The sequence below is a fragment of the Cricetulus griseus genome, chromosome 5 (genome assembly GCF_003668045.3).
Source record: "Cricetulus griseus strain 17A/GY chromosome 5, alternate assembly CriGri-PICRH-1.0, whole genome shotgun sequence".
Lineage (NCBI taxonomy): Eukaryota > Metazoa > Chordata > Mammalia > Rodentia > Cricetidae > Cricetulus > Cricetulus griseus.
In genome coordinates, this window is record NC_048598.1 from 181,126,347 (window position 1) to 181,150,750 (window position 24,404).

Sequence of the window (24,404 nt, forward strand, 5' to 3'; positions counted from 1 at the left end):
CACCTCCACCTCAGCCCCGAGCTGGAAACAGCCTGCAGGAAGGAGCATTTGTTGACTGGCTATTCAACCTGTGCGCTTGGAGGAGGGGAGGGCTGGGCGTCGGAGGGGAGCAGCGCCCCCTGTAGCCGGCGTGGAGGCCGCAGGAGGGCTGAGGAGCCGGGGAGAGTCCTCGGGGAAGGGGGCGCACCAGGAGTTGGGCTCACTTGGGTCCCAGAGCCCCACCCGCCCTGCGTGGGGGGCTAAAATCCTGATGCGTACAGCAGGCAGCATCTCCTCTGGGACCAAGAGCAGCCGGGAGCGTGGCTGCGCTCTGATGGGAAGGGACCATGACGGTGACCTCAGGGGGCGCCCCACTCCTAGTCTGCTAACCCGGGCGGGCCAGAATTCTAGAGCAGAAGAGGCCACACCTCAGCAGCGAGCCTGGGCGCAGAAGAAGCCACAGCTCGGCGGCCCCGCGCCCCGCCGCCCCGCGCGCAGACCGCACCCTCGCCTCCTTTAAAGCCAGGGGCGCCCCCGGTACCCCCCCACACACAGCCCCACCCCACGGCGAGGCCCCGCCCCCTCATGAATATGCAGGTGCGCGGGTGACGAATGGGCGAGCGAGCTGTCAGTCTCGTCCCGAACTTGTTGGCTGCGGTGCCGGGACGCGGGCGCGCAGAGCCGAGGCCGGGACCCGCCGCCGCCCGCCGTCGCCGTCGCCGTCGCCGCCGTCGCCGTCGCCGCCCCGCCGCCGCCGCCGGGTGGGTGGGAGCCGGGCCGGCCGCCGGAGCGCGGCCGCAGCGAGCCGGAGCCGCCGCCTCTCCTGCACGCCCGCCGCGCAGCCCGCGCGCACTGCTCGACCCCGCCCGCGCCGCCTGTGCGGCCGCCGCCGCCTGTGCGCCGCCGGGCTCGGAGGGCGGGCGGGCGGGCGGGCGGGCGCTGGAGGCCGGCGCGGCGGCCGGAGCGGGCGCGGGCGGCGGCGGCGGCGGCGCGGCGGCGCCGCGGGCGGGGTGGAGGCGGCGATGCGGGCACGCGGCCGGGGGCGCCTGCCGGGGCGGCTGCGGCTGCTGCTGCTGCTCCTGTGCGTGCAGGTGAGCGGGGCGCGCGGCGGCGACGGGCGCGGACGGGGCGCACCGGGCCGCTCCCCCCGGCCCTCTCCCCCCCTTCCCCGGGCAGGGCGGTGCGCGAGCGGCCGCGGTCGGTCCGGGACCCCCGGGAGCGGCGCGCGGGCGGGCGGGCGGCGTGGGGGCGGGGCGGAGGCTCGGCGACCCCCGGCCCGCGCCTCCCTGCGCTCTCCGCTGCCTTATTTTTAGGCGGCGCGGCCCATGGGCTATTTCGAGCTGCAGCTGAGCGCCCTGCGGAACGTGAACGGGGAGCTGCTGAGCGGCGCCTGCTGTGACGGCGACGGCCGGACGACGCGCGCGGGGGGCTGCGGCCGCGACGAGTGCGACACGTACGTGCGTGTGTGCCTTAAGGAGTACCAGGCCAAGGTGACGCCCACGGGGCCCTGCAGCTACGGCTACGGCGCCACGCCCGTGCTGGGTGGCAACTCCTTCTACCTGCCGCCGGCGGGCGCTGCGGGGGACCGAGCGCGCGCGCGGTCTCGGACCGGCGGCCACCAGGACCCGGGCCTCGTCGTCATTCCCTTTCAGTTCGCCTGGCCGGTACGTGCGCCCCTCCCCCGCACTCAGCTTCCCTGCGCGCCTCGGCGCCCGCCGCGGTCCCTTCAGCACCTGCGGCCGCGCGGGTGCGGGCGGCGCGCGCCCAGACGGGGCGGGGCCGGCAGGGGGCGCCGCGCCGCGCAGCGGGCGAGCAAGCGGGCGGGCGGGCGGGCGGGCGGGCCTGGGGCGCGTGCTGTGGCGGCCAGGTTCGCGCCCGGCCACGTGGGCGCGCGGGGTGCCCGGAGGGCCGATGGGCTCGGGGTCTTGGCGGGGCGGGATGACCAGGGCCTGCGTGCCCCGCGGCCTTCGGAGTGTGCCTACGTCGCCCTGCGCGTGTCTGTGCGTGGGGAGGTGCGAGGCGCCTGCGGCCCGCAGGCTGCGCAGGCATGTGCACTGCGCGTGCTGGGGCTGGTCTGGGGCAGGCCCTGGCGGAGCCGTCCGGGCCCGCGGCCAGCCTGCTCCTGCCCTGCAGTTTCCTGGATGCCCAGGGGGCACGGACAGGCGCCTGGGACCTGCGCAGGGATGGCCTGATTTTGTGTGTGTGTGCGTGTGCGTGTGTGTGGTGTGGTGTGTGTGTTGGCAGAAGCTGCTAAAGATGCACAGACCACCTCTCCCAAAGGGAAGAGACACTAACTAGGCTCCCTCTGTGGCACCGCCGTTTGTGGATGTTTTATACTACCTGTTAGTTTCTGGAATTGGGAAGCATCCTGTCTAGTTAGGGGTGGCCAGGTCAGGCAGGAGCCCAAGCCTGGGCATGCTAAGAAGAAGGGTGGTGGGGATCCAGCATCAGGGGGAGACAGGCCCCGTGCCTGTGGCGGAAACGCCTGGAACCTTATGCTTGCTTTTGTTCGCTTTCTGGTCCTGGCTTACACCCTTACCTGATTGCAGGTATGCAATTAGATAGGGGCAGCGAATGTGGACCTGCCTTGGAGAACCAGGTCAGGGACAGCTGGTACGGTGGTCCTGCAGGCCTGTTAATAGGGAGTGAGATGTCAGGCAATGGCCCAAGAACTTTCCTGGGTGAGGACTTGCCGTTGGTCCAGCTACCGGGAGTCATGGAGTGGGTCTGCCTAGTGCCTTGGTCCTGAAAGTGACTTGGATCCACGGGCCAGGAATGGCCAAGATTGATTGGGTGGGCAGGGTTTCCCTTGCTCTGAGCCCTGGACAACCCTTTCATCCAAGACCACCCAGCTTGTGCCTCCATCTTTATCTCCTACTCTCTATATAGGGTATCCTCTGTTCCCACGCCTAGCCAGGTATCCTTGACCCTGGGGGCTTGTGATGGGAAATGTGTCCTTGAAATGGAAAAGGCAGGGGCAAGCATGGGAGGGGCCCTGCCCCCCTCACCCCCACAGCAGCACAGCAGGCATGTCTGAGCAGGGCCCACAGCCTGTCATCTGCACTTGGGCCCAAGCCAGCGTGGCTCCAAATCGCTACCTGAGGATGTGTTTTCTGCTCGAGTTGGCAGCAGTGGGTGTGGGGGCAGGGAGGGCCTGGAGGAATGTGGCGGGCCAACGCGTGTCCCTTGTGGCTCTTTGCCCCGCTGGCCAGCCGGTTGGTGTGGGACGGGATGGGACAGGCCCTTGCCTTCTTTGGAGTCTGGGTACCTGGTGTTGAAAAGACATTTTAACTTCCTCCATTCTGTTCCCAGCTGGTTCCCTCAAACGCCCCGGGAGTGGGCAGGTTTCTAACCTGGATGGAGGGTTGGGGTTAAAGTGTATTCTGTGTTTGGGGAACAGTTCTGGTCCCCTTTCTTCCCTCTTGCTGCATGACCTGACTGCCAGGTGTGGAGCTGGTGCTGCAATGCCAGTTCCTTGGTATTTCCGCTCTTCGGCAACAGCCCCGAGGCCATACTTGGTTGCTTTGCCACAAGTTCAGCTCCATCCCCTAAGCCAGTGTACATTTGGAATCCAGGTGCCCATTGAGCATTTGGCTTCTGGGGACAGCAAGGACCAGCTGGGACTTGGGTTCCTTGGTGCCAGGAGGGCCTTGTGGAAAGCTGGGATGGTGCGGAAGGTGGATGAGAGCATCACCAGCGTCTCACAAGTCCCCCTCTGTTCTGGTTGTAAGACCTGTGGCCCTGTACCTGAGGGGGAACCTCTTTGAGTGGATTCTTAGATGTGGAGAGGTGCAGCAACCCCCGTCAGTTTGTGCGTGTTGCAGATGGCCCCAGGAGATGTGTGTTTTCCCCAGGATGGCTCCGGTGCCTGCCTGTACCTACCGGCAGGGAGGCCATGTTCACTACACACGCTTGAGCTCTGTGGGTTGAGCAGGTGGTGACAGGGCTCTGAGAGGACCAGGACCTTTCCTTTGGGGGTCTAGTGGACGGCACTCTCAGGGCGGCTGAGTGAGGAGCAAGGCAATTGCTGGCCTGTGTGGCGGGGCTCTGCCTCGAAGGCTGCCAGAAGAGGAGAGGTCTCTGCTGTGGCCCTTCTGCCTGACCAGCTTGCTGTTTGAGCCCAGGGGTGCCGCCCTGTTCCAGTCTGTTTCCTTGGTGGCAGACCAGTGATGCGTGCACTGTCAGAACTGGAAGACTGGTGTCATGGTAGAGTGTGGGCTCCATGGCCCACCTGGGGTCATGGGTGACAGTGAGGTGGGTCTGAGAAAGAGCTGATATGGCAGTAGCTCTGTAGCCTGGTTCCCCGCCCTGGAGACGGGTACAATGCCTTTTTGACTGGGACTCCTGAAGCTAGGTGAGGCTGTAGGAAGCCTAGTCTGTTTTCTTCTGAAGTCTCCAATGTGGCTCGGTCCTGCCCAAGTCCTTCCTCTCCCCCTACTGACTGTCCAGCACATGGCCAGTTGTGTAAGGAACATGGTGTACTTGAGGGTGACAAGGCAAGGTAGGTAGTCAGAGGAGGGCTGCCGCGCCAGGATGGAGGGGTGGAGGTTGTTGGGACGAGTTAGAGCCCAGGGTACCGGAGGAGATCTGGTGGTGTGGACACAGTGCCTGACCCAGGTGGGCCATTCTGAAATCTGTGCTTTGCATGGACACCAAAGGATCACGCTGCCCTCCACTCGTGTCTTCAGGGGCTGGTATGTGCCCTGTCCTCTCCATCACACCCGTGCTAAGACCCGTTGACCTTCCACACCATCCCCACGAGACCCAGAATCCTCCTGGTGTGGGGCTAGGGGCAAGTGTGTACTCTACTCTGCACCTGACCTTCTCCTGTATGGGTTGTGGGGTCTTGTTCAAGGCTGTGTAGTACACACTGAAGTAGGGCTCTCAGTAGCCAGCAATATGGGGGCCCAAGGAGGCAGGAAGAGCTAACCTGGCCAGTGGAGGATTTGGAAGCACAAGTGGTCCACAAGAGTGGTTGGAAAATAGGCCTGTGGTGTGATGGATGGAGGGCGGACACTGCACATCTGGGGAGCAGGGAAGGCCACTGCGGTTCTCAGGAGTCCTCTTGCTATCTGGATGGAATGGGAAGTGGGCTGGGCCAGAGAGAGGTCCTGGGGGAATCAGGTCAGGGCTTGAGCTGGACGTAAGTTGGCTGTGAGGCTACGAGGGGCTTTAATTCCAAAACCCAGAAGGGATCCTTACTAGCAGACTGAAGGCCTGAACTAGACCCTGTCCACACACCCTACCCTGAGCTGGAAATGGGCATATCCATACCGATCCTGGGCTAGCTGCAATCTCAGATGGCCGTGAGGAGTGTTAGCGGACTCACTGCCTTCTTGCCCCTTCACAGTGGAGCCCGGGTCCTTCCGCACCCTGTGGATGAACACCTGGACAAGGCCTTGGCTGGTGTCTGATGGTGGCTGTCTAAGCTCTGGCATGGGGTGGCCTACTGGAGCTGAAGAGGGTTGCCCCTTCTCCCAACTCCTTGGAGGACAATGGTGACAGAGGCCTAGGCCCCTCCAAAGCTCTGGTTTCAGGGAATATGTCTGTGCTTAGGGCTTTTGGCGTTGGCAGCAAGCGTTGTGCTCCGTCAGGGGCCCAGTTTAGATGCTGGGGTAGAACCAGTCTTGTAGCTGGTCCCAGGTTTGCCTTTGCTGTGTTTGTTTGAGGTCCTGTTAGCTCTGTCTGAGGACTAGGTGAGGAGATTGCAGTCAGGCTTGGAGTCTGACCAGACCGTGATGGACTGCGTCTGGGGGCATGACTGGGGCCAGGCTTGTGGGACTAGGTTCTGCTGCATAGACCTCCACAGGCAAGCAGGCAGGCAGGCAGATAGGTGGTCCAGGAAGGGTGGCCTAGGAGGAAGGACCAGGATTTTCTCCCTGCTTCTGGAGAAGCTGGGCAGGTGGTAGCTCTCTGCCTTTCCCATAGTCCCCCAGCTCCCCCAGCCCCCACAGTTCCCACAGGTTTCCAGCCCAGGCGCCATTGTCCCTCTGCCGCCTGCCTGTAGGGTTTGGCTTCCCAGGCAGGGATGCTCGCTGCCATTTGTAGCTAGAGACTGGGGGAAGGGAGGAGCTGGGGGTCCACTGCAGCAGGTGGGGAGAAGCCAAAGGTGCCACCTGCCTGCTGGCTCAGGTTCTCCCTGGATGACTTCCTGCCATCCAGGTGTAGGGAGCCCAGCTGGCGGGCGCGAAGGGCTCTCTTGGGCGGCGGGGCAGGCTGTGTCCCTGCGGGAGCAGGTAACCGGAGCCCTGGGCTCAGGCTGAGGTGGTGGTAACCCTACCTGTGTGGCTGGCGTGGGTTTCCTGGGAGTGCTTCTGGCTCATCTGAAACCCAGGTGTGTACAGGGAATCCAGACCCAGGCTTTTAAGCCTGCCTTGTGGCGAGAGCCTTTAGCTGGTGGGCTTGGCCTGTAGCAAATGATGGCAGTGATCTCAGGCCCAGCTTGGCCTTGCCCTCTCGTAGCCCGTCAGCTCCTTGCTCCTACCCAGCAGCAGAATTCGAGTAAACCTGCTGGCCTCAGATCTCACCAGCCACCTGTTTTGATGGGAACTGGTCATGATGTCCACAGCGGGGTCAGTGGTGCCCTGTGCTATGGTCCTCCCTGTTCCACATTCCTCAATGTCTTAGCCATCCTTAGCCTCCTTCATGGCCCTCATCCCTCTTCCTTGCAGTGCCTCCTCCCTCGAGTTGTAACCTGTTTCTCTTGGGACTGTATGACCTGGCCTGTCCCCTCACTTTCTCTGGCTCCGTCTGTTGGTTCAGGGGCCACAGGCGATGTCTGAACTGTGCTCAGCACTTGGATGAGTGGGTAGGTAAAGGAAACGGAAGGAATGGGGTAGGTGAAGCCCAGGAAGGGGCCGGGAAGCCCAGCTTCTCACCAGGGATCTAGACCTGGACAAATGGAGGCCCCCGAGGATGACTTTCTAGGCAGTTAGGGCAGCATAGGAAGTATAGAGAGCCCGGGGTAGGCTCCGCATCCCCACAGAGGAGGATGGCACATGGCGGTTTCTTTGGCTTCTGTGGTTAGGGCTGGGAAGCCCTGTGGTTACCGAGAGACCAGGGGAAGAAAGTCGCAGTGGACATGGGGACAGAGGCTTAAGGGGCACTTAAGGGATGGCATTGAGAAACCTGCTAGTGGCTTCGTGGAGCCAAGGAGGCTTCTGGAGTGGCCCTCTGCTTTTGGCCTTGCTCGCAGTGGCATGGGCCCTGTGTCTACAGACGGGTGCTCAGAGGAGGTGCCACAGTAGGAAGCGAGGGTGTCCATGCTGAGGTGCCCACAGACAAGGAGTAGGACAGTTTCTCCCAACACAAGGCCCGGTAGGCTAGGTGTGGGCAATGGGAAAATGGGAAGTTCTAGAAAGCCTAGGGCCTAGACCAGGTTAGGTGGGGCTCCATGAGTCTGAGGGGAGAGTATGGGAGCCGAGGAATGGCCAGTGGGACTCTCAGCCGTCCAGAAGAATATGAAGTTTCCTCAGCATTTCTTCAACGTAGCCAGGCTGCCGAGGAAGGAGTGCCTGAGGGAAAGACACAGTGGGCTCAGGCCACCCTCTCACAGGAGCACGTCTTACATTGCCAAGGTTAACAGCTAACAGCAGCTCTCGTCACCATGGCCTGGGGCAGAAGGGACAGATGGTGGGGCTGGCCATGCTTATGGGCCAAGGTTGTGCCCAGCACAGTATCTCTTGAGCTTCAGTATCCCTGACCTGTACAGCAAGGGACGCCCCCCGCCCCAACCTCCGTCCTGGGGTGAAAGTTATAGGCCTCACTGCATACTCTTTGCTGGTTTTCTCTGGGGCCCCTGGGTAAGCACCTCCATGTGCCTGGCCAGAGGGGGACTGCTGCGTAGCCAGGGTAACGTCCTCTCAAGTGGGCCTGTGATACATAGGACCACGTCTCTCCAGCCTCAGGCCAGACCTCCGTGAGGTGCAGGGATAAAGTCTTAATGGTTGAGTGCTCTACCCACCGATGCTTGAACCTCCCTCCCTTCACCCTTTGTTCACTTCAGGAGCTTGTACGGGTGGGGCTGAACTGGGCCGTCCATGGGGCCCCAAGAACAAGGAGCAAAGCTTCCTGAGAGTTGCGGCCAGGGAGACTCTTCTACCTATGAGCTGGGATATCCGGGGTCTGTAGAGGAGATGAGCCGGTGCTAGGGGACAGTGTCAGAGACGGGAGGGAACCGCAGAGCCATGGGACAAGGCCCTCTGCTAGACCTGAGCAGCCCAGAGCCTCACAGGTCTGGGGTATGCACCCTGCCCCCAGAACAGCAGCAGGTGGGAGGGAGCTGCGGGTACCTGACCGGTTTACCCTCTGTGTCTGCAGCGTTCTTTCACCCTCATCGTGGAGGCCTGGGACTGGGACAATGACACCACTCCAGATGGTGAGTGTGCCCTATACTTGGGGGAGCGGGTGGTTGGAGGGCAGCTGCCAGCAAGACCTCCCCCAAGATGCTAGAAGCTGACCCTGCCTGTGGCCGGGCTGGTGGTCCTCCATCTGCTGGGAGCAATGACACAAATACATCTTGTTATGGTGTCCAGGGGCTCTCCATGTTTGTGGCTTTGCAGAGCTGTGTGCATAGTTCCCTTCATTCCTGGTGTCTTCCATGTGCTCCTTGGGGGCCCACGTTGGTGACCCAGTGGAATGGGATACCCTCAAGCGGTTCTCTGGCTTTGTTCTGTGGCCTTTGCTCTGTCCTGGAACACGAAGCTTGAGGGTCACCACCTCAAGGCTGAATGTACTGTGGGTCAGCGTGTGTGTGCGGTGGGGGTCATCTCAGCCTTTTAGCGGCAAGGTAGAGGTGGTCTGTGGACAGATAGGGAACAGAAAGTGCAGAGATAAAGAGGCAGGATTTGAAGATCTGGGTGAAGCTCCTGTGGTCGGGGAAACGAGGGAATCAGGAAGGCTTGGCTCGGATCAAGCAGGCTTTGGGGCCAGTGAGGATACCGACCTCTTCCTGGGGACGGATTGCTCAGGCTGCAATGTGGGCAGAGTCTGCAAGGCCAAAGTTGAGGCCAACAAAAAGGATGCTGTGTGTATCAAGACCAGGAGGCTGAAACAGGCATCTTGAGGGGCTAAGGGCTATTCTCGAATGTGGAGGCACATGGTGGCCGATGGATTGGACCTGAGGTTATGGCCAGATGTGCCCCTTGAGACCTTCCAGAGAAATGCATAATGATCCAGAAGAAACCCAGGCCCACCAAGGATATGTGAACAGGGAGATCAGGAGCTCAGGGGTCAGCCAGGGGACAAGGATAGGCCAATGGACCCACTAGGAAAGCTCGAGCCCAAGGCACTGAGTTCCCAAGACGGGCCTGTGCTAATGCAACAGGGGAACGGGGCGGCGGGGGGGGGCAGGAGGGCTTTATGACCAGCTACTATAGATACTCTCAGACAACAGTGAGAGGTGCCATGCAGCCTGCTCAGGGAGCCTGCCTCAGTGCACTAGGAGGCCCAGCCATGGGGCAATCCAGCCCGTGTGAATGGGGTCCCAGAATCCTGTTAAAGATGGATCGGTAGATGTTTCTGGAAGCCAGATGCAGTACAGGGAGAGAATGGTAGCCCACGGCTGGGGTGGTTCCCAGTGGGAATGGGAAGCTAGGACTTGCAGCGTCCTGAACCCTGTCTTTGTGAGGGTGAGCCCCAACCTTCCAGTGTCTCCTCTGCCCCCTACCCCTGGCTCCTGCAGGGGTGGCAGCCTTCCTCTGCCTGGCTGTCCCGTTGCCCTTATAGCTGCCTGCTAGGCCCATGCTGTGTCCCTGGGGGACTGACGGGGTAGCCCCATAGCTGGTGCTGCTGACTGACTCTGCTACTCCCAAAGAGGAGCTACTGATTGAGCGGGTGTCCCACGCTGGCATGATCAACCCCGAGGACCGCTGGAAGAGCCTGCACTTCAGCGGCCACGTGGCACATCTGGAGCTACAGATCCGAGTGCGCTGCGATGAGAACTACTACAGCCCTACCTGCAACAAGTTCTGCAGGCCCCGGAACGACTTCTTTGGCCACTACACCTGCGACCAGTACGGAAACAAGGCCTGCATGGATGGCTGGATGGGCAAGGAGTGCAAAGAAGGTGAGGGGTCCCCCGTCGCAGGGGTGGGAACCGGCATGCACAGGGCTGGCATGGTTGGCTGCAGCTGTGCCTCTCTCTGCCCCTCTCTTCCAGCCGTGTGTAAACAAGGATGTAATTTGCTCCACGGGGGATGCACTGTGCCTGGGGAGTGCAGGTGAGCACCATGCCTTCCCTTCTTTACCGGAGTTGCTGTTGAGCCTACAGCAGCTGGGGTGCCCTGCGGGCAGGCAGGCGGGCGGAAGGGCATTAGTAGGCCGTGGGGTATGGTGCTTCATGTAGGAAGTCGCATACCACGGAGCTGAAATGGAACCCTGCCCTTACGAAGCTTGTGGCCATGAAGGAGGCAGTGCTGTCCTGGGCACATCCAGGGCATGTGGTGTGCCCGGGGACATACTCTCTAGCTGTAGGACAGCTAGAAGGGGACAAGAGGGGGCAGCCAGGTAGTCACACCGCCGAGAGGCAGAGGCCAAGGTGTGTGTGTGTGTGTGTGTGTCTATGAATGCGGCATAAATCTAAGAGTCTGCTGCCCCAGGAGCATGGTGGGCTGTCACGGTGTCATGCTAGAGGGAGCGCCTGACACAGTGCTGCAGACCAGAGCTCTGCAGGTTTAGGGAGAAGAGGAACCCTACCAACAGAGGCTTAGGAGAACCACACAGCCACTGGGTAGGAAGAAGCCTGATAGGTGGCCATGAGGAAGAGGCGGTATGGGAGAGTGATGAGGGTGGGCAGGGCCTGCAGACATGGGGGACTGAGAGGCTGACTGGGGTCAAGTCAGGAATCACCTGCAAACCTGCTTGCGTGAGCTGCTCAACAGTGCAACTGCGGTGGCTGAGGTAGGGATGGCCGTGGGAGAGGAGGGATGGTGCGTGTGAAAAGGGATGTTTTGGATAGGCCTGGCCTCAAGGTAGCACAACACGTGACTTCCAAGTTAAGTTTCCAGCCCAGGGGTCAGGTGGAGAGGAGAGGACAGGCGGGAATGGAACAGAGACTAGAAGGGGCCCGACCAGGCACTTAGTGTCAAAGGGAAGCTGGAAGGGGGTCCTGCAGTTTAGAGTAGGGGCTGGAAGCCCTTCGAGGTTTGTGGAGCATCAAGGGGTAATGAGGTCAAGTTAGGGTAGAGAGCTGAGTGGGGCAGACGCTGGCACTGTCGGGCGTTGAGTTCTCGGACAGGCAGCACAGGGTGCCGGAGGGTGTAGGGAAAGGGTTGGGGATGAGGAGCTCTCAGGGTGGGGTGCCAGTGCCCTCCTGCCGTCCTGGTTCTCCCTCCCTGAGTACCCTCTGAGGGATGGGTATGCTTCATGTGTGGCTTCAGGTGAGGACCGCAAGGCGCGTGTAGTTAAGTGACGTATACAGGCACATGCTGTTTAGTCTAGAGAAGATGGCCAGTGGGGAGTTGAGGTGGGCTGGGGAGGGGTGTGGTGGCTTTGGCTTGGGTGGTAACATGAACAGCAGCCAGGCTGGTCCCAGGGCAAACAGGTGTGTGCGCAGTGGAGAGTCCCCCAGTGTCACTTGCGCATGCTGTGGTTTCAGGCAGCCTTAGCAGTTCTCCAGGCAGTGTGTGGAGCACCGGACCCTGATGGGCTAGTAGTATCTTACTCTAGGAGCTTCATCCTAGGAGCGAGATGGGGCCGGGGTGGGCAGCAGAAATTGTCCATGGGGGTAGCTCTCTGCCTGGTGTAGTCTTTTACAGCCGGTCTCTGAGCAGTGTGCTGGAGTTGGGCATGGGTTCTGGGCAGATGTGGCCCACAGGGTGGTAAACATAGGAGCCTGTCCTCAACCCCATGCTCACTGCTTGGCCCAAGGTGTATTCTGTTACCCTGATGGCTACACCAGCATCCCTGTGTGGTTAGGGCTGGGCAGGAGGGAGATGAAAGACAAGTCAATTTCCCCATGGTGCAGCGAGGCTGTGGGTAGCACACAGACAGGAACATTGGGGTAGAAAACCAAGGTAGGGGGCAGTAGGTGAGTGCCACCCGCCTCTCCCTGGGCCAGAGGGTGAGGCCAAACGGCCTCCTGCTGTCCAGGGCTCAGGTTTCAGCAGAGGACACCCCTCCCCAACCGGATGCTACTGCGGAGATGGCTGCGCTTTCCTGCCACCCTCCCCAGGCCCTGGAACTGCTGGCAGGAAAGCCACAAGGTGGGGTCTGGCGTGGGATGGCCCGCCCAGGGTGGAGAACTCACCCTTGGGACTCCACAGGTTCTGGGCTCCGAGCTAGCTGTGGTGCTCTCTGGTGGATGACCCAAGGCTAGCCATAGCCCCACCCTGACCCTCAACTCCCCGTATCACCTGAAGAGAAGATCCCAAGTAGAGGCAGCAGTCCTACCATGGACCTGCCTTGGACATTCTGGGCTGGATCCTGGAGCCAGCCTCAGTTTCCCTATGTGAGCCTGGGTGAGCTGGGCTGATAACTGCCTGTGTGCGTGGCTCCAGGGCAGTTCAGGAAGGGCTGTGGTTTTTCCTTCTATAAAAATAACTCCAGTGGCGGGTGTCAGCGTGGAAGTGACGTGGCCTGCACGTCATTCCTGCCCCACAGGACCTTAGCCTTCAAGGAAGGAGCCCCCGGAGTCTTGTCCAGGGCCCAGAGGGCAGCCTACTGGAACCCTATACTCTCACCTGCTGGCTCTGTGCTGGCCACCTAATTACATCCTGAAGGACTGCCCCGATGGAACCAGGTCTTAAGATTATGGCCTCAGCTGGGATCTTCAGCTCCATATCTTGGACTCTGCCCTGCTCAGGGTGGCCCTGCCATAGACTGTCTAGGTAGCCCATGGGTTGGACTTCCTAGGAGTCAAAGTAACCTCTGCCCTTAAATAGCAATGAGGTCATACAGCCCTCGGTCCAGTGTGGCCAGGACCTCTCCCGATGTCTCCTCATCCTTCTCTGCTGTGGCCCCAGCAGCACCTGGTGAGCAGGACCTGGTACTATATCCCTGGGCCTCCCCCGGCTGGGCCTTCCTTCCCGGCGCCTGCTTGTGGGGCCTGGCTCAGGGTTGAGTCCTAGAATAGCTCAGAGAGGAGTGACGGGACAGCTGGGCCGATCGTCTCGGCCAGTGGCCGGGAATGCCCGTGACAGTGAGGCTGACCGGCGGGCCGTACGTAACCCCTGCTTGGCTCAGAGCTGTCCTTTAGGGCCAAGGCCCCGTGGGGGTGGCCCGGACTTCTGTGCCTGCGTCCCGTAACCCTTACTCATCTGCCTAGCTGATAGCCTCACTGCTCGGTCCCCAGGTGCAGCTATGGCTGGCAGGGCAAGTTCTGTGACGAGTGTGTCCCCTACCCTGGCTGCGTGCATGGCAGCTGTGTGGAGCCCTGGCACTGTGACTGTGAGACCAACTGGGGTGGCCTGCTCTGTGACAAAGGTACATGGTGGGGCAGTGGGCAGGGCCGGGCCTTGAGCTCTGACGCTGGGCCCATCCCTGAGAGCCCTACCCTTGTGCCCAGACCTGAACTACTGTGGCAGCCACCACCCCTGTGTCAATGGGGGTACCTGTATCAACGCTGAGCCTGACCAATACCTCTGCGCCTGCCCAGATGGCTACTTGGGCAAGAACTGCGAGCGGGGTACGTTGGAATATTGTTTCTCAGGGAGCCTGGCCGAGCCCATTCTTCACTGCCGTGTACAGTGGACTGTACCCCTGGTGGACTCTGGGTCCTGTGGGCTTGGGGAAGACTGCTTGGGTTTGGTAGGCACCGCTCTACTCACAATCTGGTTCTGCAGCCGAACACGCCTGTGCCTCCAACCCATGTGCCAACGGGGGCTCTTGCCACGAAGTGCCATCTGGCTTTGAATGCCACTGTCCATCGGGCTGGAGTGGACCCACCTGTGCACTTGGTGAGTGTCGGCAGCACCGTGGGGGTTCCGATGGAGCGGTTGAATCCACTGTACCCGTGGGCACCAGGCAAACGACAACGGGTTCCTGCTTCTCTGTATTGGGACCATGCTTCCCTACTGCAGACGGAGCCCCTGCGGGCTATGCCCTACCCATTGGCCACGCCACCACACCCCGTACGCACCGTGCGTGCGTGCATCTACACTAATGAGACACGGTCCCACGCTCACTGGCGGCATCAGTTCGCCACACCCTCCAACTTGCCTGCCACACCCCTTCATCTCTCTCCTCTCTCTTTACCCCCACAGACATTGACGAGTGTGCCTCTAATCCTTGTGCAGCAGGCGGCACCTGTGTGGACCAGGTGGACGGCTTTGAGTGCATCTGCCCGGAGCAGTGGGTGGGGGCTACTTGCCAGCTGGGTAAGGGCTCCCTGGGGGCCGTCTGTGCATGGGCTGCGTGCTGTGCATGCGTGGCGGCTGCTGCTGCTGGCACTGCTAGGGCTGCGGGTGCCAGGTGCAGGGCCCAGTGGGTGAGTGGGGCCTGAGCCCCACAGCTCCCCTTGTCTCATTCACAGACGCCAATGAGTGTGAAGGGAAGCCGTGCCTTAATGCTTTTTCTTGCAAAAACCTGATTGGCGGCTATTACTGTGATTGCCTCCCGGGCTGGAAGGGTATCAACTGTCACATCAGTCAGTATGGGTGGGTGGGGCAGGCGGGCGGGGCTGGGGAGCACAGAGGGCCGCCCCCTGACCCCAGCCCACGTGCCCCTCTGCCCCTAGACATCAACGATTGTCACGGGCAATGTCAGCATGGCGGCACCTGCAAGGTAAGGAGGCTGCCGGCTGCCCTACCAAGACTGGCAAAGGCGGAGTGTGGCTGGGGGTGGGGTGGGGTTGGGGGTGTGTATGAGGCTCGTTCACCCACCCACCCGTCTACACACCTAGGACCTGGTAAACGGGTACCAGTGTGTGTGCCCACGGGGCTTTGGAGGCCGCCACTGCGAACTAGAGTATGACAAGTGTGCCAGCAGCCCCTGCCGTCGCGGTGGTGTCTGCGAGGACCTGGTGGACGGCTTCCGCTGCCACTGCCCACGGGGCCTCTCTGGGCTGCTCTGTGAGGTAGTGACCTAGAGGGGCTATGGTGGGAGCTACCTTGTGATGTGCAGGGAGTGTTTGCCCACACTGTCCTCAGAAGCATGGCTGGGAGGGGGCTCATAGCATCGCCAAAGTCAGACTTGTCCTTTGTCGTGACCGTGTGAGCTCTACTCCCTCTAATGGGACCACACAGGGGAGCAGCCTGCAAGAAGGTCCCCAGAGGCAGAATCTAGTCTCTGATAATGTGGGCTCATCATGGGTCGAGGGTGAGCCTAGGAAGCAGTGGGTGCCTTTCCCCACGTCTAGTCTCCTCAGCCCTATTGGGTGATGTCTCTCATCCTGAGCTACACAGAGCAGTTTTTCTCTGGCCTTTGTGAAAAGGGTCAGCCTCCCACTCAGTGGGCTTCTTAGGGGCCCATGGCAGTGGCCCGGCTCCTGGTCCAGGGAGCATGGTGGTGCTGGCTGAGGGAAGGACCTGTCTTGGCTCTGAGGGCAGCCTGGCAACATGGGGGTCAGAAGCTGGCCTTCCTGCCGGCAGGAGGAGCCAAGGCCGGATGCTGCCTGTGGGAGGCAGAGGAAGCTTGGCTGCTGTGGAGGCGAGGGCTGGGCAGGAGGGGGCTGGCGGCCCACAGGTGTTTCCGTCCAGCTGATGGTGCTTGGACATTCTCGGGTGGGCGGGAACTTCAAGCTCGGCCTGGCACTGTCTGGTGTAAGGCAGAGGCCTGGTTGTCCACACTAAACAGTGCTTCTGTCTAGAGCTGGGCTCTCACCGATGCACACCCTCCTTTGCCTCTAGGTGGATGTGGACCTCTGTGAGCCAAGCCCCTGCCTCAATGGTGCTCACTGCTACAACCTGGAGGATGACTACTACTGCGCCTGCCCAGAAGACTTTGGTGGCAAGAACTGCTCGGTGCCCAGGGAGACATGCCCTGGCGGGGCATGCAGAGGTGCGGGACGCAGCCCAGGCAGGGTGGGAACCCAGGTGGAGCGGGGTCTGATCCCTGCCCATGTCTTTCCCACAGTGATTGATGGCTGCGGGTTCGAGGCAGGGTCCAGGACACACGGCGTGGCGCCCTCTGGCATATGTGGCCCTCATGGGCACTGTGTCAGCCTGCCTGGGGGAAACTTCTCCTGCGTCTGTGACAGCGGCTTCACGGGCACTTACTGCCACGAGAGTGAGTGGTGTGCAGAGCCGGTGGGGTGGGGTCAGCTGGCCAGCCACAGGGACAGCTTACCTAAACTCTCCCACAGACATCGACGACTGTATGGGCCAGCCCTGCCGCAACGGGGGCACGTGCATTGATGAAGTGGACTCCTTCCGCTGCTTCTGCCCCAGTGGCTGGGAAGGCGAACTCTGTGACATCAGTGAGTGTGCACTCTTGCACGCCTGCCTTACCTGGACTGCCCCCACTGGCTAAGGCCTGGCTCCACCCCCCGGTGACCTACCCAGCATTGTGTGCATGGGCCTGAAGTCACGGGGTGGAATCCCAGGCTCCCACGTGCTTGGGCCCAGCTCTCGCTCTTCTCCGTGAAGCCCTCCCCAGCGCCGGTGACCCCCGCTGACCGGCGTCCTCCCCCCAGATCCCAACGACTGCCTTCCCGACCCCTGCCACAGCCGCGGCCGCTGCTATGACCTGGTCAATGACTTCTACTGTGCCTGTGACGACGGCTGGAAGGGCAAGACCTGCCACTCACGTGAGTGCCTGGGTCCCTGCAGACGAGAGGAGGGGGCCGCCTGCCGGGACCCTGCTGTGGTCAATACGGCCCTGCCCGCTGAGCAGTCATGTGCTTGCAGGCGAGTTCCAGTGCGACATCTATACCTGCAGCAACGGGGGCACCTGCTACGACAATGGGGACACCTTCCGTTGCGCCTGCCCCCCAGGCTGGAAGGGCAGCACCTGCACCATCGGTGAGGACCCTACCCAGCCTAGTGCAGCCTGGCGGGGGGCGGGCAGGAGGGGCGCTCTGCCGCCTCTCCCGCCCTAGGCTGTCTGTCTCACCTGTCTTGGGGTCGGTCTGTCCAGGCGTCACACAAAAACCCCTTCTCCCTCTTTGCAGCCAAGAACAGCAGCTGTTTGCCCAATCCCTGTGTGAATGGAGGCACCTGCGTGGGCAGCGGAGACTCTTTCTCCTGCATCTGCCGCGATGGCTGGGAGGGCCGCACCTGCACGCACAGTGAGCTGGGGGAGGGGGCTTCAGGTGGGGGAGGCCTGTGGGTTCTGCTAATCTCCATCCAGCTCCCCGTCCCTTCTTACAACTGCCTAGAAGACCTGCTCCTCCACCCGCCCACCTCACCCACCCACCTACCCACGCTCTAAGACCTGCTGTGCCACCTTCTACACCAACCCCTACCCCGGGTCTACAGCGCCCATCTACCTCCCCTGATCCACCACTGCCAGCCCCGGGGCTCCTGCTGAGTAGTAGGTCCCACTCCAGCTATGGGCCCCCTCCTGGTGGCTTGCCTGAACCTTCCTGGCACTCCTCTTCTGGCTCTGCCAGGCTGTAAGGGACAGGATAGTGTCTACCCATGAGCCTCAGGCACACAGGTCTGCTGCAGTGGTGTGCTGGGCAAGCGCGGGCCGAACTAACCACCCTGTCTTTCCCCTCAAATCCAGACACCAATGACTGCAATCCTCTGCCCTGGTGAGTGGCAGCCCAGGAGGCTGGTGTAGTTTGCGGTGCAGGGCCCATCATGTGGAACCCTTGTGACCACCCTCTCCCTTGCAGCTACAACGGAGGCATCTGTGTCGATGGTGTCAACTGGTTCCGCTGCGAGTGTGCACCCGGTTTCGCGGGCCCCGACTGCCGTATAAGTAAGCAGCCTAGGTGGATAGAAGGAGTTGGGATGGGGAGGGATTTTCTGCTCTGGGGCCCCTCCAGCCAACCTCAGTATCAAGAGCTGGGGAACATGAATGTCCTTATCCTGATAGACTACGTGGTCACAGCACTGTCCCTGTCCTATGGGTTCCTAGTTCCTCCCTCAAGAGCCAGATGCATCTTGGGAGGAGGAGTACGGGCTGCAGGTGGAATGTTCATGCTTACTCCGACTGTGAGGATGCTTGTGTGGGTGTGGCCACCTCTCAGAAAGAGCAGGGCACAGAGGGCTCCACACACCCTAAGCACAGAGGCAGATGGAGGAGGGTAAGGGCCGCTGGGTAGGAGACTTCAGGCTGGCAGAGTGACGTTGACAGTAACCGTCTCACCCTCGGTAGCTATGGCGGCTTGAGGCGCACCCTGGCACCATCCTGCCTTTGCCCATCCTGGTCCCTGTGTGGGGTGCTAGCCTGCCCTAAAAACACACAGCCACTTTCCCCGCAGACATCGATGAGTGCCAGTCTTCGCCCTGTGCTTATGGAGCCACGTGTGTGGATGAGATCAACGGGTACCGCTGCAACTGCCCGCCGGGTCGTTCTGGCCCCAGGTGCCAGGAAGGTAGGCCGGCTGTGACCGTGTCGGACAGGGCATGGACCGGATCTATCCTCCAGTGCTTGGATACTCTGTTGAGCCTCCTCCTTGTCATCACAGTGGTCATATTCAGGAGGCCCTGCTGGTCCCGGGGCATGTCCTTCCCACATGGGAGTTCCTGGATAGAAGACTGCAACAGCTGCCGCTGCCTGGATGGCCGCCGAGACTGTAGCAAGGTGGGCCCAGCCCCTCGCCCACCCCCCCTGCACTCTGACCCCGAGTAATCTGAGACTTTAGGCTTACTCAGATATCAAGAGGCTGGTTCAGGGATGGGTGTGTAGATAGATGAGGCTGCCCACTTCTGAGGGTCATCTTAGGGGGATGAAGTGGGCGGAGCCTCGGGGCCACCTCTCTCTATACACTTACGGAAGTTGAGGCCCGTCCCAGGCTCTGCCTAGCTCTCTCTGCTTTGACAGAAAGTCCTTTCTGGAGTGGAGTTTTGCCTGCCTCCCTAGGGTCCCTGGGTGGTGGACACTCTGACGCGACCATGCCTTGTCTTCACATGCTGCCCGTGCCTGCCTGTGGTTCCCGGTCCCATGTGTCTCTCCTGGGTGTGTCTTCCCCAGGTGTGGTGTGGATGGAAGCCTTGTCTGCTGTCTGGCCAGCCCAATGCTCTGAGTGCCCAGTGCCCACCAGGGCAGCAATGCCAGGAGAAGGCCCTGGGTCAGTGTTTGCAGCCACCCTGTGAGAACTGGGGGGAGTGTGCAGCTGAGGAACCCCTGCCACCCAGCACCCCCTGCCTGCCACGGACCACCCATTTGGACAACAACTGTGCACGCCTCACATTGCGCTTCAACCGTGACCAAGTGCCTCAGGTAAGGACGTGGTCCTGGGGGACCCAGGATCCCAGAGTGGTCACCTAGAGTGGTCGGTCACCTTGTCACAGCTCGGCTCCCATAGAAGCCCGTGGTTGTCCAGTTGGCCACCGGTGGGGCTCACATGAGAAAGCACTGAGCCCAGGGATTGCTGGGCAAGAAGGGGAGTATAGGTCCAGTCTGGGCTGCTTACCCATCCAGTGTGGCAGGGCCCTAGACTGCAGGGGTGCTGTGGGTCACCTCGCTTTGGGGGGCACATCGCCATTTAAAGGATAGTTCCTGTTTCTGATGGCATCCCAGGCGTATCCTCTGGATGACTGGAGCTAGCCTGCCTGTCTCCTAGAACAGAGGAGCATGGAAGCCGTGATGCCCATCCCGCCAGCCCCTGCTTTCCCCGAGCCCCTCCCGTTGCCTACAGATGGACTGGGGTGGGGGCAAGGGAGCCCCCACCAGCGGAGAGATGAGTGGCCTCAGATCTTGGCCCCAGGCCCTGCTAACCTGTTGCTTGTCCGCCCAGGGCACCACCGTGGGCGCCATCTGCTCTGGAATCCGAGCCCTGCCTGCCACGAGGGCAGTGGCACACGACCGCCTCCTGCTGCTGCTCTGTGACCGCGCATCCTCAGGGGCCAGTGCCGTGGAGGTGGCTGTGGTGAGTGTGGATATGGAGACCTGTCCTGAGCAGGGCCTCTAAACCCTCAGTGGCTGTGACACTCTGCCATCTTGTGGGACAGTGGCAGACTTGAGGAGAAGAGACATTGGTATGGCAGAACGGAGACAAGGAACAGTGGGGCTGAGATAGATAGGAGCCAGATTTGTCTGCACCCCCAACCCTCCAACCCCCCCCCCCCCCCAGTCTCTCCCCTCCTCTGCAGCTAAGTGGGGCCAGGTGGGAAGCTGTAAGCTGTATCCACTTGGACAGCAGCAGGGGCCAGAGCTATATAAAAGGGAAGAACACCAAGATGCTGAGGCGGGCCAGCTGCTCAGTGGAAAGGCAACAGGAATGTGAGACGGGACTCTCTTAACCAGAAAAGGTCTAGAGCCCAGTGGGGTCAGCAGGGAGCTTGTCCAGGTGAGGCAGTGCTGGCTGTGTGATGCAGGAGGCAGGGGTGGATAGAGGCATTAACAGGTCCAGGGCAGACACAGAGACAGAAAGACAAATTAGACCAGTAGGAAACAAGAATTTCGGAGTGGCATGAACTTCCAGGACTTGTGGCTCAGCCACGCGACACAAGTCTCTTCATTTGCCTGGCTTCTGAAGCCGCAGATGACGGCTCTTGGGTAGGATCCCCTGGCACGTGGTGGGAGTCTGGAAAGAATGTTCTGGAACTGTCCCTGAAAGGCAGGCCTTGAGATAGCAGGGGTGGGTGATGGCCAAGGGGAAGGCGAGGCAGGAGATGAAGGTAGCTTTGTGGCATGTTCTGATGGAGGGGCACAGTATTCAGGGAGAGGGGAGAAAAGAAAGGCCTTGGAGCCAGTTGGGTGCCAGGGTAGGGTCCAGGCACACAAGTAAGCGATGGGGGCGCCAGGATGGTTTTGTTTTTGTAGCTCTTTGTGTGCGGATCTGGGAGCTGAGTGGATTGAGAAAGGCCAGCTGTGTCCATGCAGGATACAGGGTTTTGACAGAGGGAGGGTTGGGCCACTCCCTAAATCTGTCCAGAGGGTGCAATCCCTGCATCAAGATCCCACCCCAGTGAATTTCCCATCTCTCGGTCTCCAGACTCTCTGAGGTCCTTGCCATGTGTACCATAGCCCCAATTCAGCCCTATCTATGGCAACCCTCTGTTTATCCGGCTGGGAACCAACCAGTCACGGTTTGTGCAGTGGCCATGGCAGAGGCCTTGGAGGATGCCTTTGGGCTGTCCCCCCAGTGTCATCCTCTGCTTCAGTCTTTCAGCCCTGCAAGGGACCTGACTGACAGCAGCCTGATCCAGAGCACAGCCCATGCCATCGTGGCTGCCATCACCCAGCGAGGGAACAGCTCATTGCTGCTGGCTGTCACCGAGGTCAAAGTGGAAACAGTTGTTATGGGTGGCTCTTCCACAGGTGAGCTGGGGTAGCAGGGTCTCCCAGACCCCAGGCCAGTGGGGATCTGCCAGGCAGACACTGCTCAGGGGTGAGGCACAAGCTGCCACCCAGCTCCATTCTAGAAACCAAACTGTAGGGACACTGGGGTGCTCACTGCCTCTCCTTCCACCCAGGTCTGTTGGTACCGGTGCTGTGCAGTGTGTTCAGCGTGCTGTGGCTTGTCTGCGTGGTTATCTGCGTGTGGTGGACACGGAAGCGCAGGAAAGAGAGAGAGAGGAGCCGGCTACCTCGGGACGAGAGCGCCAACAACCAGTGGGCCCCGCTCAATCCCATCCGAAACCCCATTGAGCGGCCAGGCAGCAGTGGTCTGGGCACTGGGGGCCACAAGGACGTACTCTATCAGTGCAAGAACTTCACACCACCGCCCCGCAGGGCAGGCGAAGCACTGCCCGGGCCAGCTGGTCACGGGGCTGTTGGGGAGGACGAGGAGGATGAGGAGCTGGGCCGTGAAGATGGGGACTCCCCAGAGGCAGAGAAGTTCCTCTCACACAAATTCACCAAAGACCCCAGCTGCTCCCTAGGAAGGCCAGCCTGCTGGGCCCCAGGGCCCAAAGTGGACAACCGTGCGGTCAAAAGCACCAAGGATGTGCGCTGTGCTGGCAGGGAGTAGGCCAGCTGCCAGTCTGGCACCCAGAACCCTTGCTGGCACCACGATGCCTGCTGGACCAGAGAGGCCAAGGCCGTGTGCATAGTTTCTTTATTTTGTGTAAAAAACAAAACCAAAAACAAAAAACAAATGTTTATTTTTTACGTTTCTTTAACCTTGTATAAATTATTCAATGGCTGTCAGGCAGAAAACAACGGAGTATTCTCGGATCATTGCTATTTTTGTAAAGTTTCCGTGTCCGCACGCACTGTGGCAGGAGAGCAGGGCGTGTCTGTGTTCTCACCAAATCGTATAATGTTTGTTACCACAGGCTGTCGCTGTTTACAGATTCTTCTTTTTTATTCCTCATTTGGGTTTCTCTCTGGCTTGAGGCCCAAAAGCCCATGAGACTCGTGGGCTGGGCTGTGGCTCTCAGTGAGATCTGTGGCTTTCATTGTGGCCCATGGCTCTCGGTGGGACCTGTGGCTGACAGTATGGCCTGAGGCTGTCAGTGGGACTGTGGCTGTTGTCTTAGCTGTAGCTCTCAGTGGGACCTGTGGCTGTCAGTGGCACCCGTGGCAATTGGCCTGGCCTATGGATGTCAGTGGGACCTGTGGCTGTTAGGAACATCTGTGGCCATTGGCTTGTGGCTGTCAGTGGGACCTGTGGTGGCCCGTGTGATGCTGGTTACCACAGCTGTCAGTGGTGCCTGTGGTTGTCAGTGGGGTTGGAGGTCACTGGCGTGGCCTCAGGCTGGCAAGCAAACCTGGCCCATGCCTTGGCTAGCCCCTCCAGCCTGCCGTCCTTGCTTCCTCCTGCCCAGAACTCTCCAGAGATCTCCAACTGTGCTTTCAGAAGTGCCCTTCCCAACTGCTCGGTCTCCCTCTTGGGATGGCGGCGGCAGTATTGAAGCTTGTGACAAGTGCCTTCACAGAGACCCCCTCTCGGCTGTCAGCGTTTGCCGTGGGCACCAGGCCGCCGCCCACCTGCCGGCCCCGGCCACCCTCCTTGTGAAAGTGCATTTCTGTGAATATGTATATATTAAATGAATCGCTCTGTATATTTGATTTAATAACTTAAATGTTTTGGTCTCCCTGTTCTTTGGGTGATACTTTTTTCTTTTGTTTTGCTTTTTCCTGCTTATAGTTGAGGCACAGGTAGAGGTAGACGTGGCCTGGGTGTTGGGAATATCAATGTGGGATCTTTGAGGTCAGGTGGTCCTGAACTCAGTGCGTTGGCCTGTGTGACTTGGGCCTCAATCATTGCCGGAGTCCTGTAGTAGGTGACACTTGTTTAGTGGTATCCTCCTGGGCATAGGGGTATAGGGAGTGTGAGTGCCTGGCCCCCCACCTCTAAACAGCTAAGAGAGGGCTCTATGAAACAGGAAACGGCTCATCAGTGATGGTCAAGTTTGAGAGAAGGAAACCCAAAGAAGCTATAGGCTTCTCTGGCCAGTGCCCTCTTGTCTTTCTATCTCATGTAGGAACAAAGGACCCAGCTGTGGGTGGTCTCAGGGCTGACTGTTGGGAGCCAACCCTGGGGCCACCTTCCAGTTTATGCACAAGCTGTTTAGCCCTCTGAGGGGCAGAGGCTGGAAGAAAGTAGAGAGCAACGACAGATTTCAGAGCTGTGAGGAGCAGAAAGATTGCTAAGTTCTTGAGAGAGAGGTCTCACCCTGCTTTTTGCTGGGTAAAAGAGCTGGCCTGGCTAGGCGTTGGTGGCGCACACCTTTAATCCCAGTACTCGGGAGGCAGAGGCAGGCGGATCTCTGTGAGTTCGAGGCCAGCCTGGTCTCCAGAGCCAGTGCCAGGATAGGCTCCAAAGATACACAGAGAAACCCTGTCTCGAAAAAAAAAAAAAAAAAAAGAGCTGGTCTGGCCGCTGCTGGGATACCTTGTGCGATTTCTCTGTTCTGCAGAGCATCTGAAGAGTGTCTCCATGGCACCTGCTTTGTCTCCCCACTATCTGTAAAGACCCTGTAGGCCGTCAGTAATAGATGTGGAGGTGGCCAGTCCAGATGAAAGGCTGCCCTAAGGAGTCACGGTCTGCGTCATGACCTCGGTAAGATGCGAGGCTCACATTCCCCATTATACGGGCTAAAAAGTGCCCTAGGCTTCAACATTCTTCTTAAATGGTAATACCTGAAGTCCTCGAGTGAATGGTAGAAGTAAATATGGAGCACCCTCATCCTGGAATGCTATCCACTTATCTCATAAATGACTTTTCAAGGTCAGTGAGCAGACCACAGCCAAGAAGCCTGCGATCGGCAGCCTGAAGGACAGACTGCAGAGAAACCTGCATGTACCTGGCATAGGTTCCCGGGCATCAGCCATAAAGCGCGGCTGCTTACAGTGCCCAGAGAAGATGCCTCCTCGGAAGTTCCGAGAGGTCAGAAAACTTGGAACAGCTTTACAGGCAGCAAGCAGCACCTGTAGAAATGAGAATATATGGACCGCAAATGGAAGCTTTCAGGTGAGTTCAGCGG

At 60.1% G+C, this 24,404-nt stretch overlaps 1 protein-coding gene across 2 annotated transcripts; it reads left to right on the top strand.

Moving 5' to 3' along the window:
• The first annotated feature begins 1,001 nt into the window (after positions 1–1,001).
• Positions 1,002–23,000, top strand: Jag2 (jagged canonical Notch ligand 2). 2 transcript variants are annotated; one of them, XM_027416660.2, is made up of 26 exons: positions 1,002–1,070; positions 1,293–1,643; positions 8,299–8,356; positions 9,794–10,045; positions 10,139–10,199; positions 13,271–13,401; positions 13,484–13,603; positions 13,761–13,874; positions 14,181–14,294; positions 14,450–14,563; positions 14,654–14,700; positions 14,819–14,992; positions 15,765–15,915; positions 15,991–16,143; positions 16,220–16,333; positions 16,550–16,663; positions 16,764–16,877; positions 17,027–17,143; positions 17,584–17,611; positions 17,696–17,781; positions 18,287–18,400; positions 18,494–18,609; positions 19,000–19,248; positions 19,766–19,897; positions 21,135–21,291; positions 21,447–23,000. In XM_027416660.2, exons 1-26 carry the CDS (start codon positions 1,002–1,004, stop codon positions 21,941–21,943), a joined length of 3,747 nt encoding a protein of 1,248 aa, XP_027272461.1. In that variant the 3' UTR covers positions 21,944–23,000. The 2 variants fall into 2 exon arrangements, with proteins under 2 accessions (XP_027272461.1, XP_027272462.1); XM_027416661.2 differs by lacking the exon at positions 14,450–14,563.
• Positions 23,001–24,404: the final 1,404 nt, after the last annotated feature.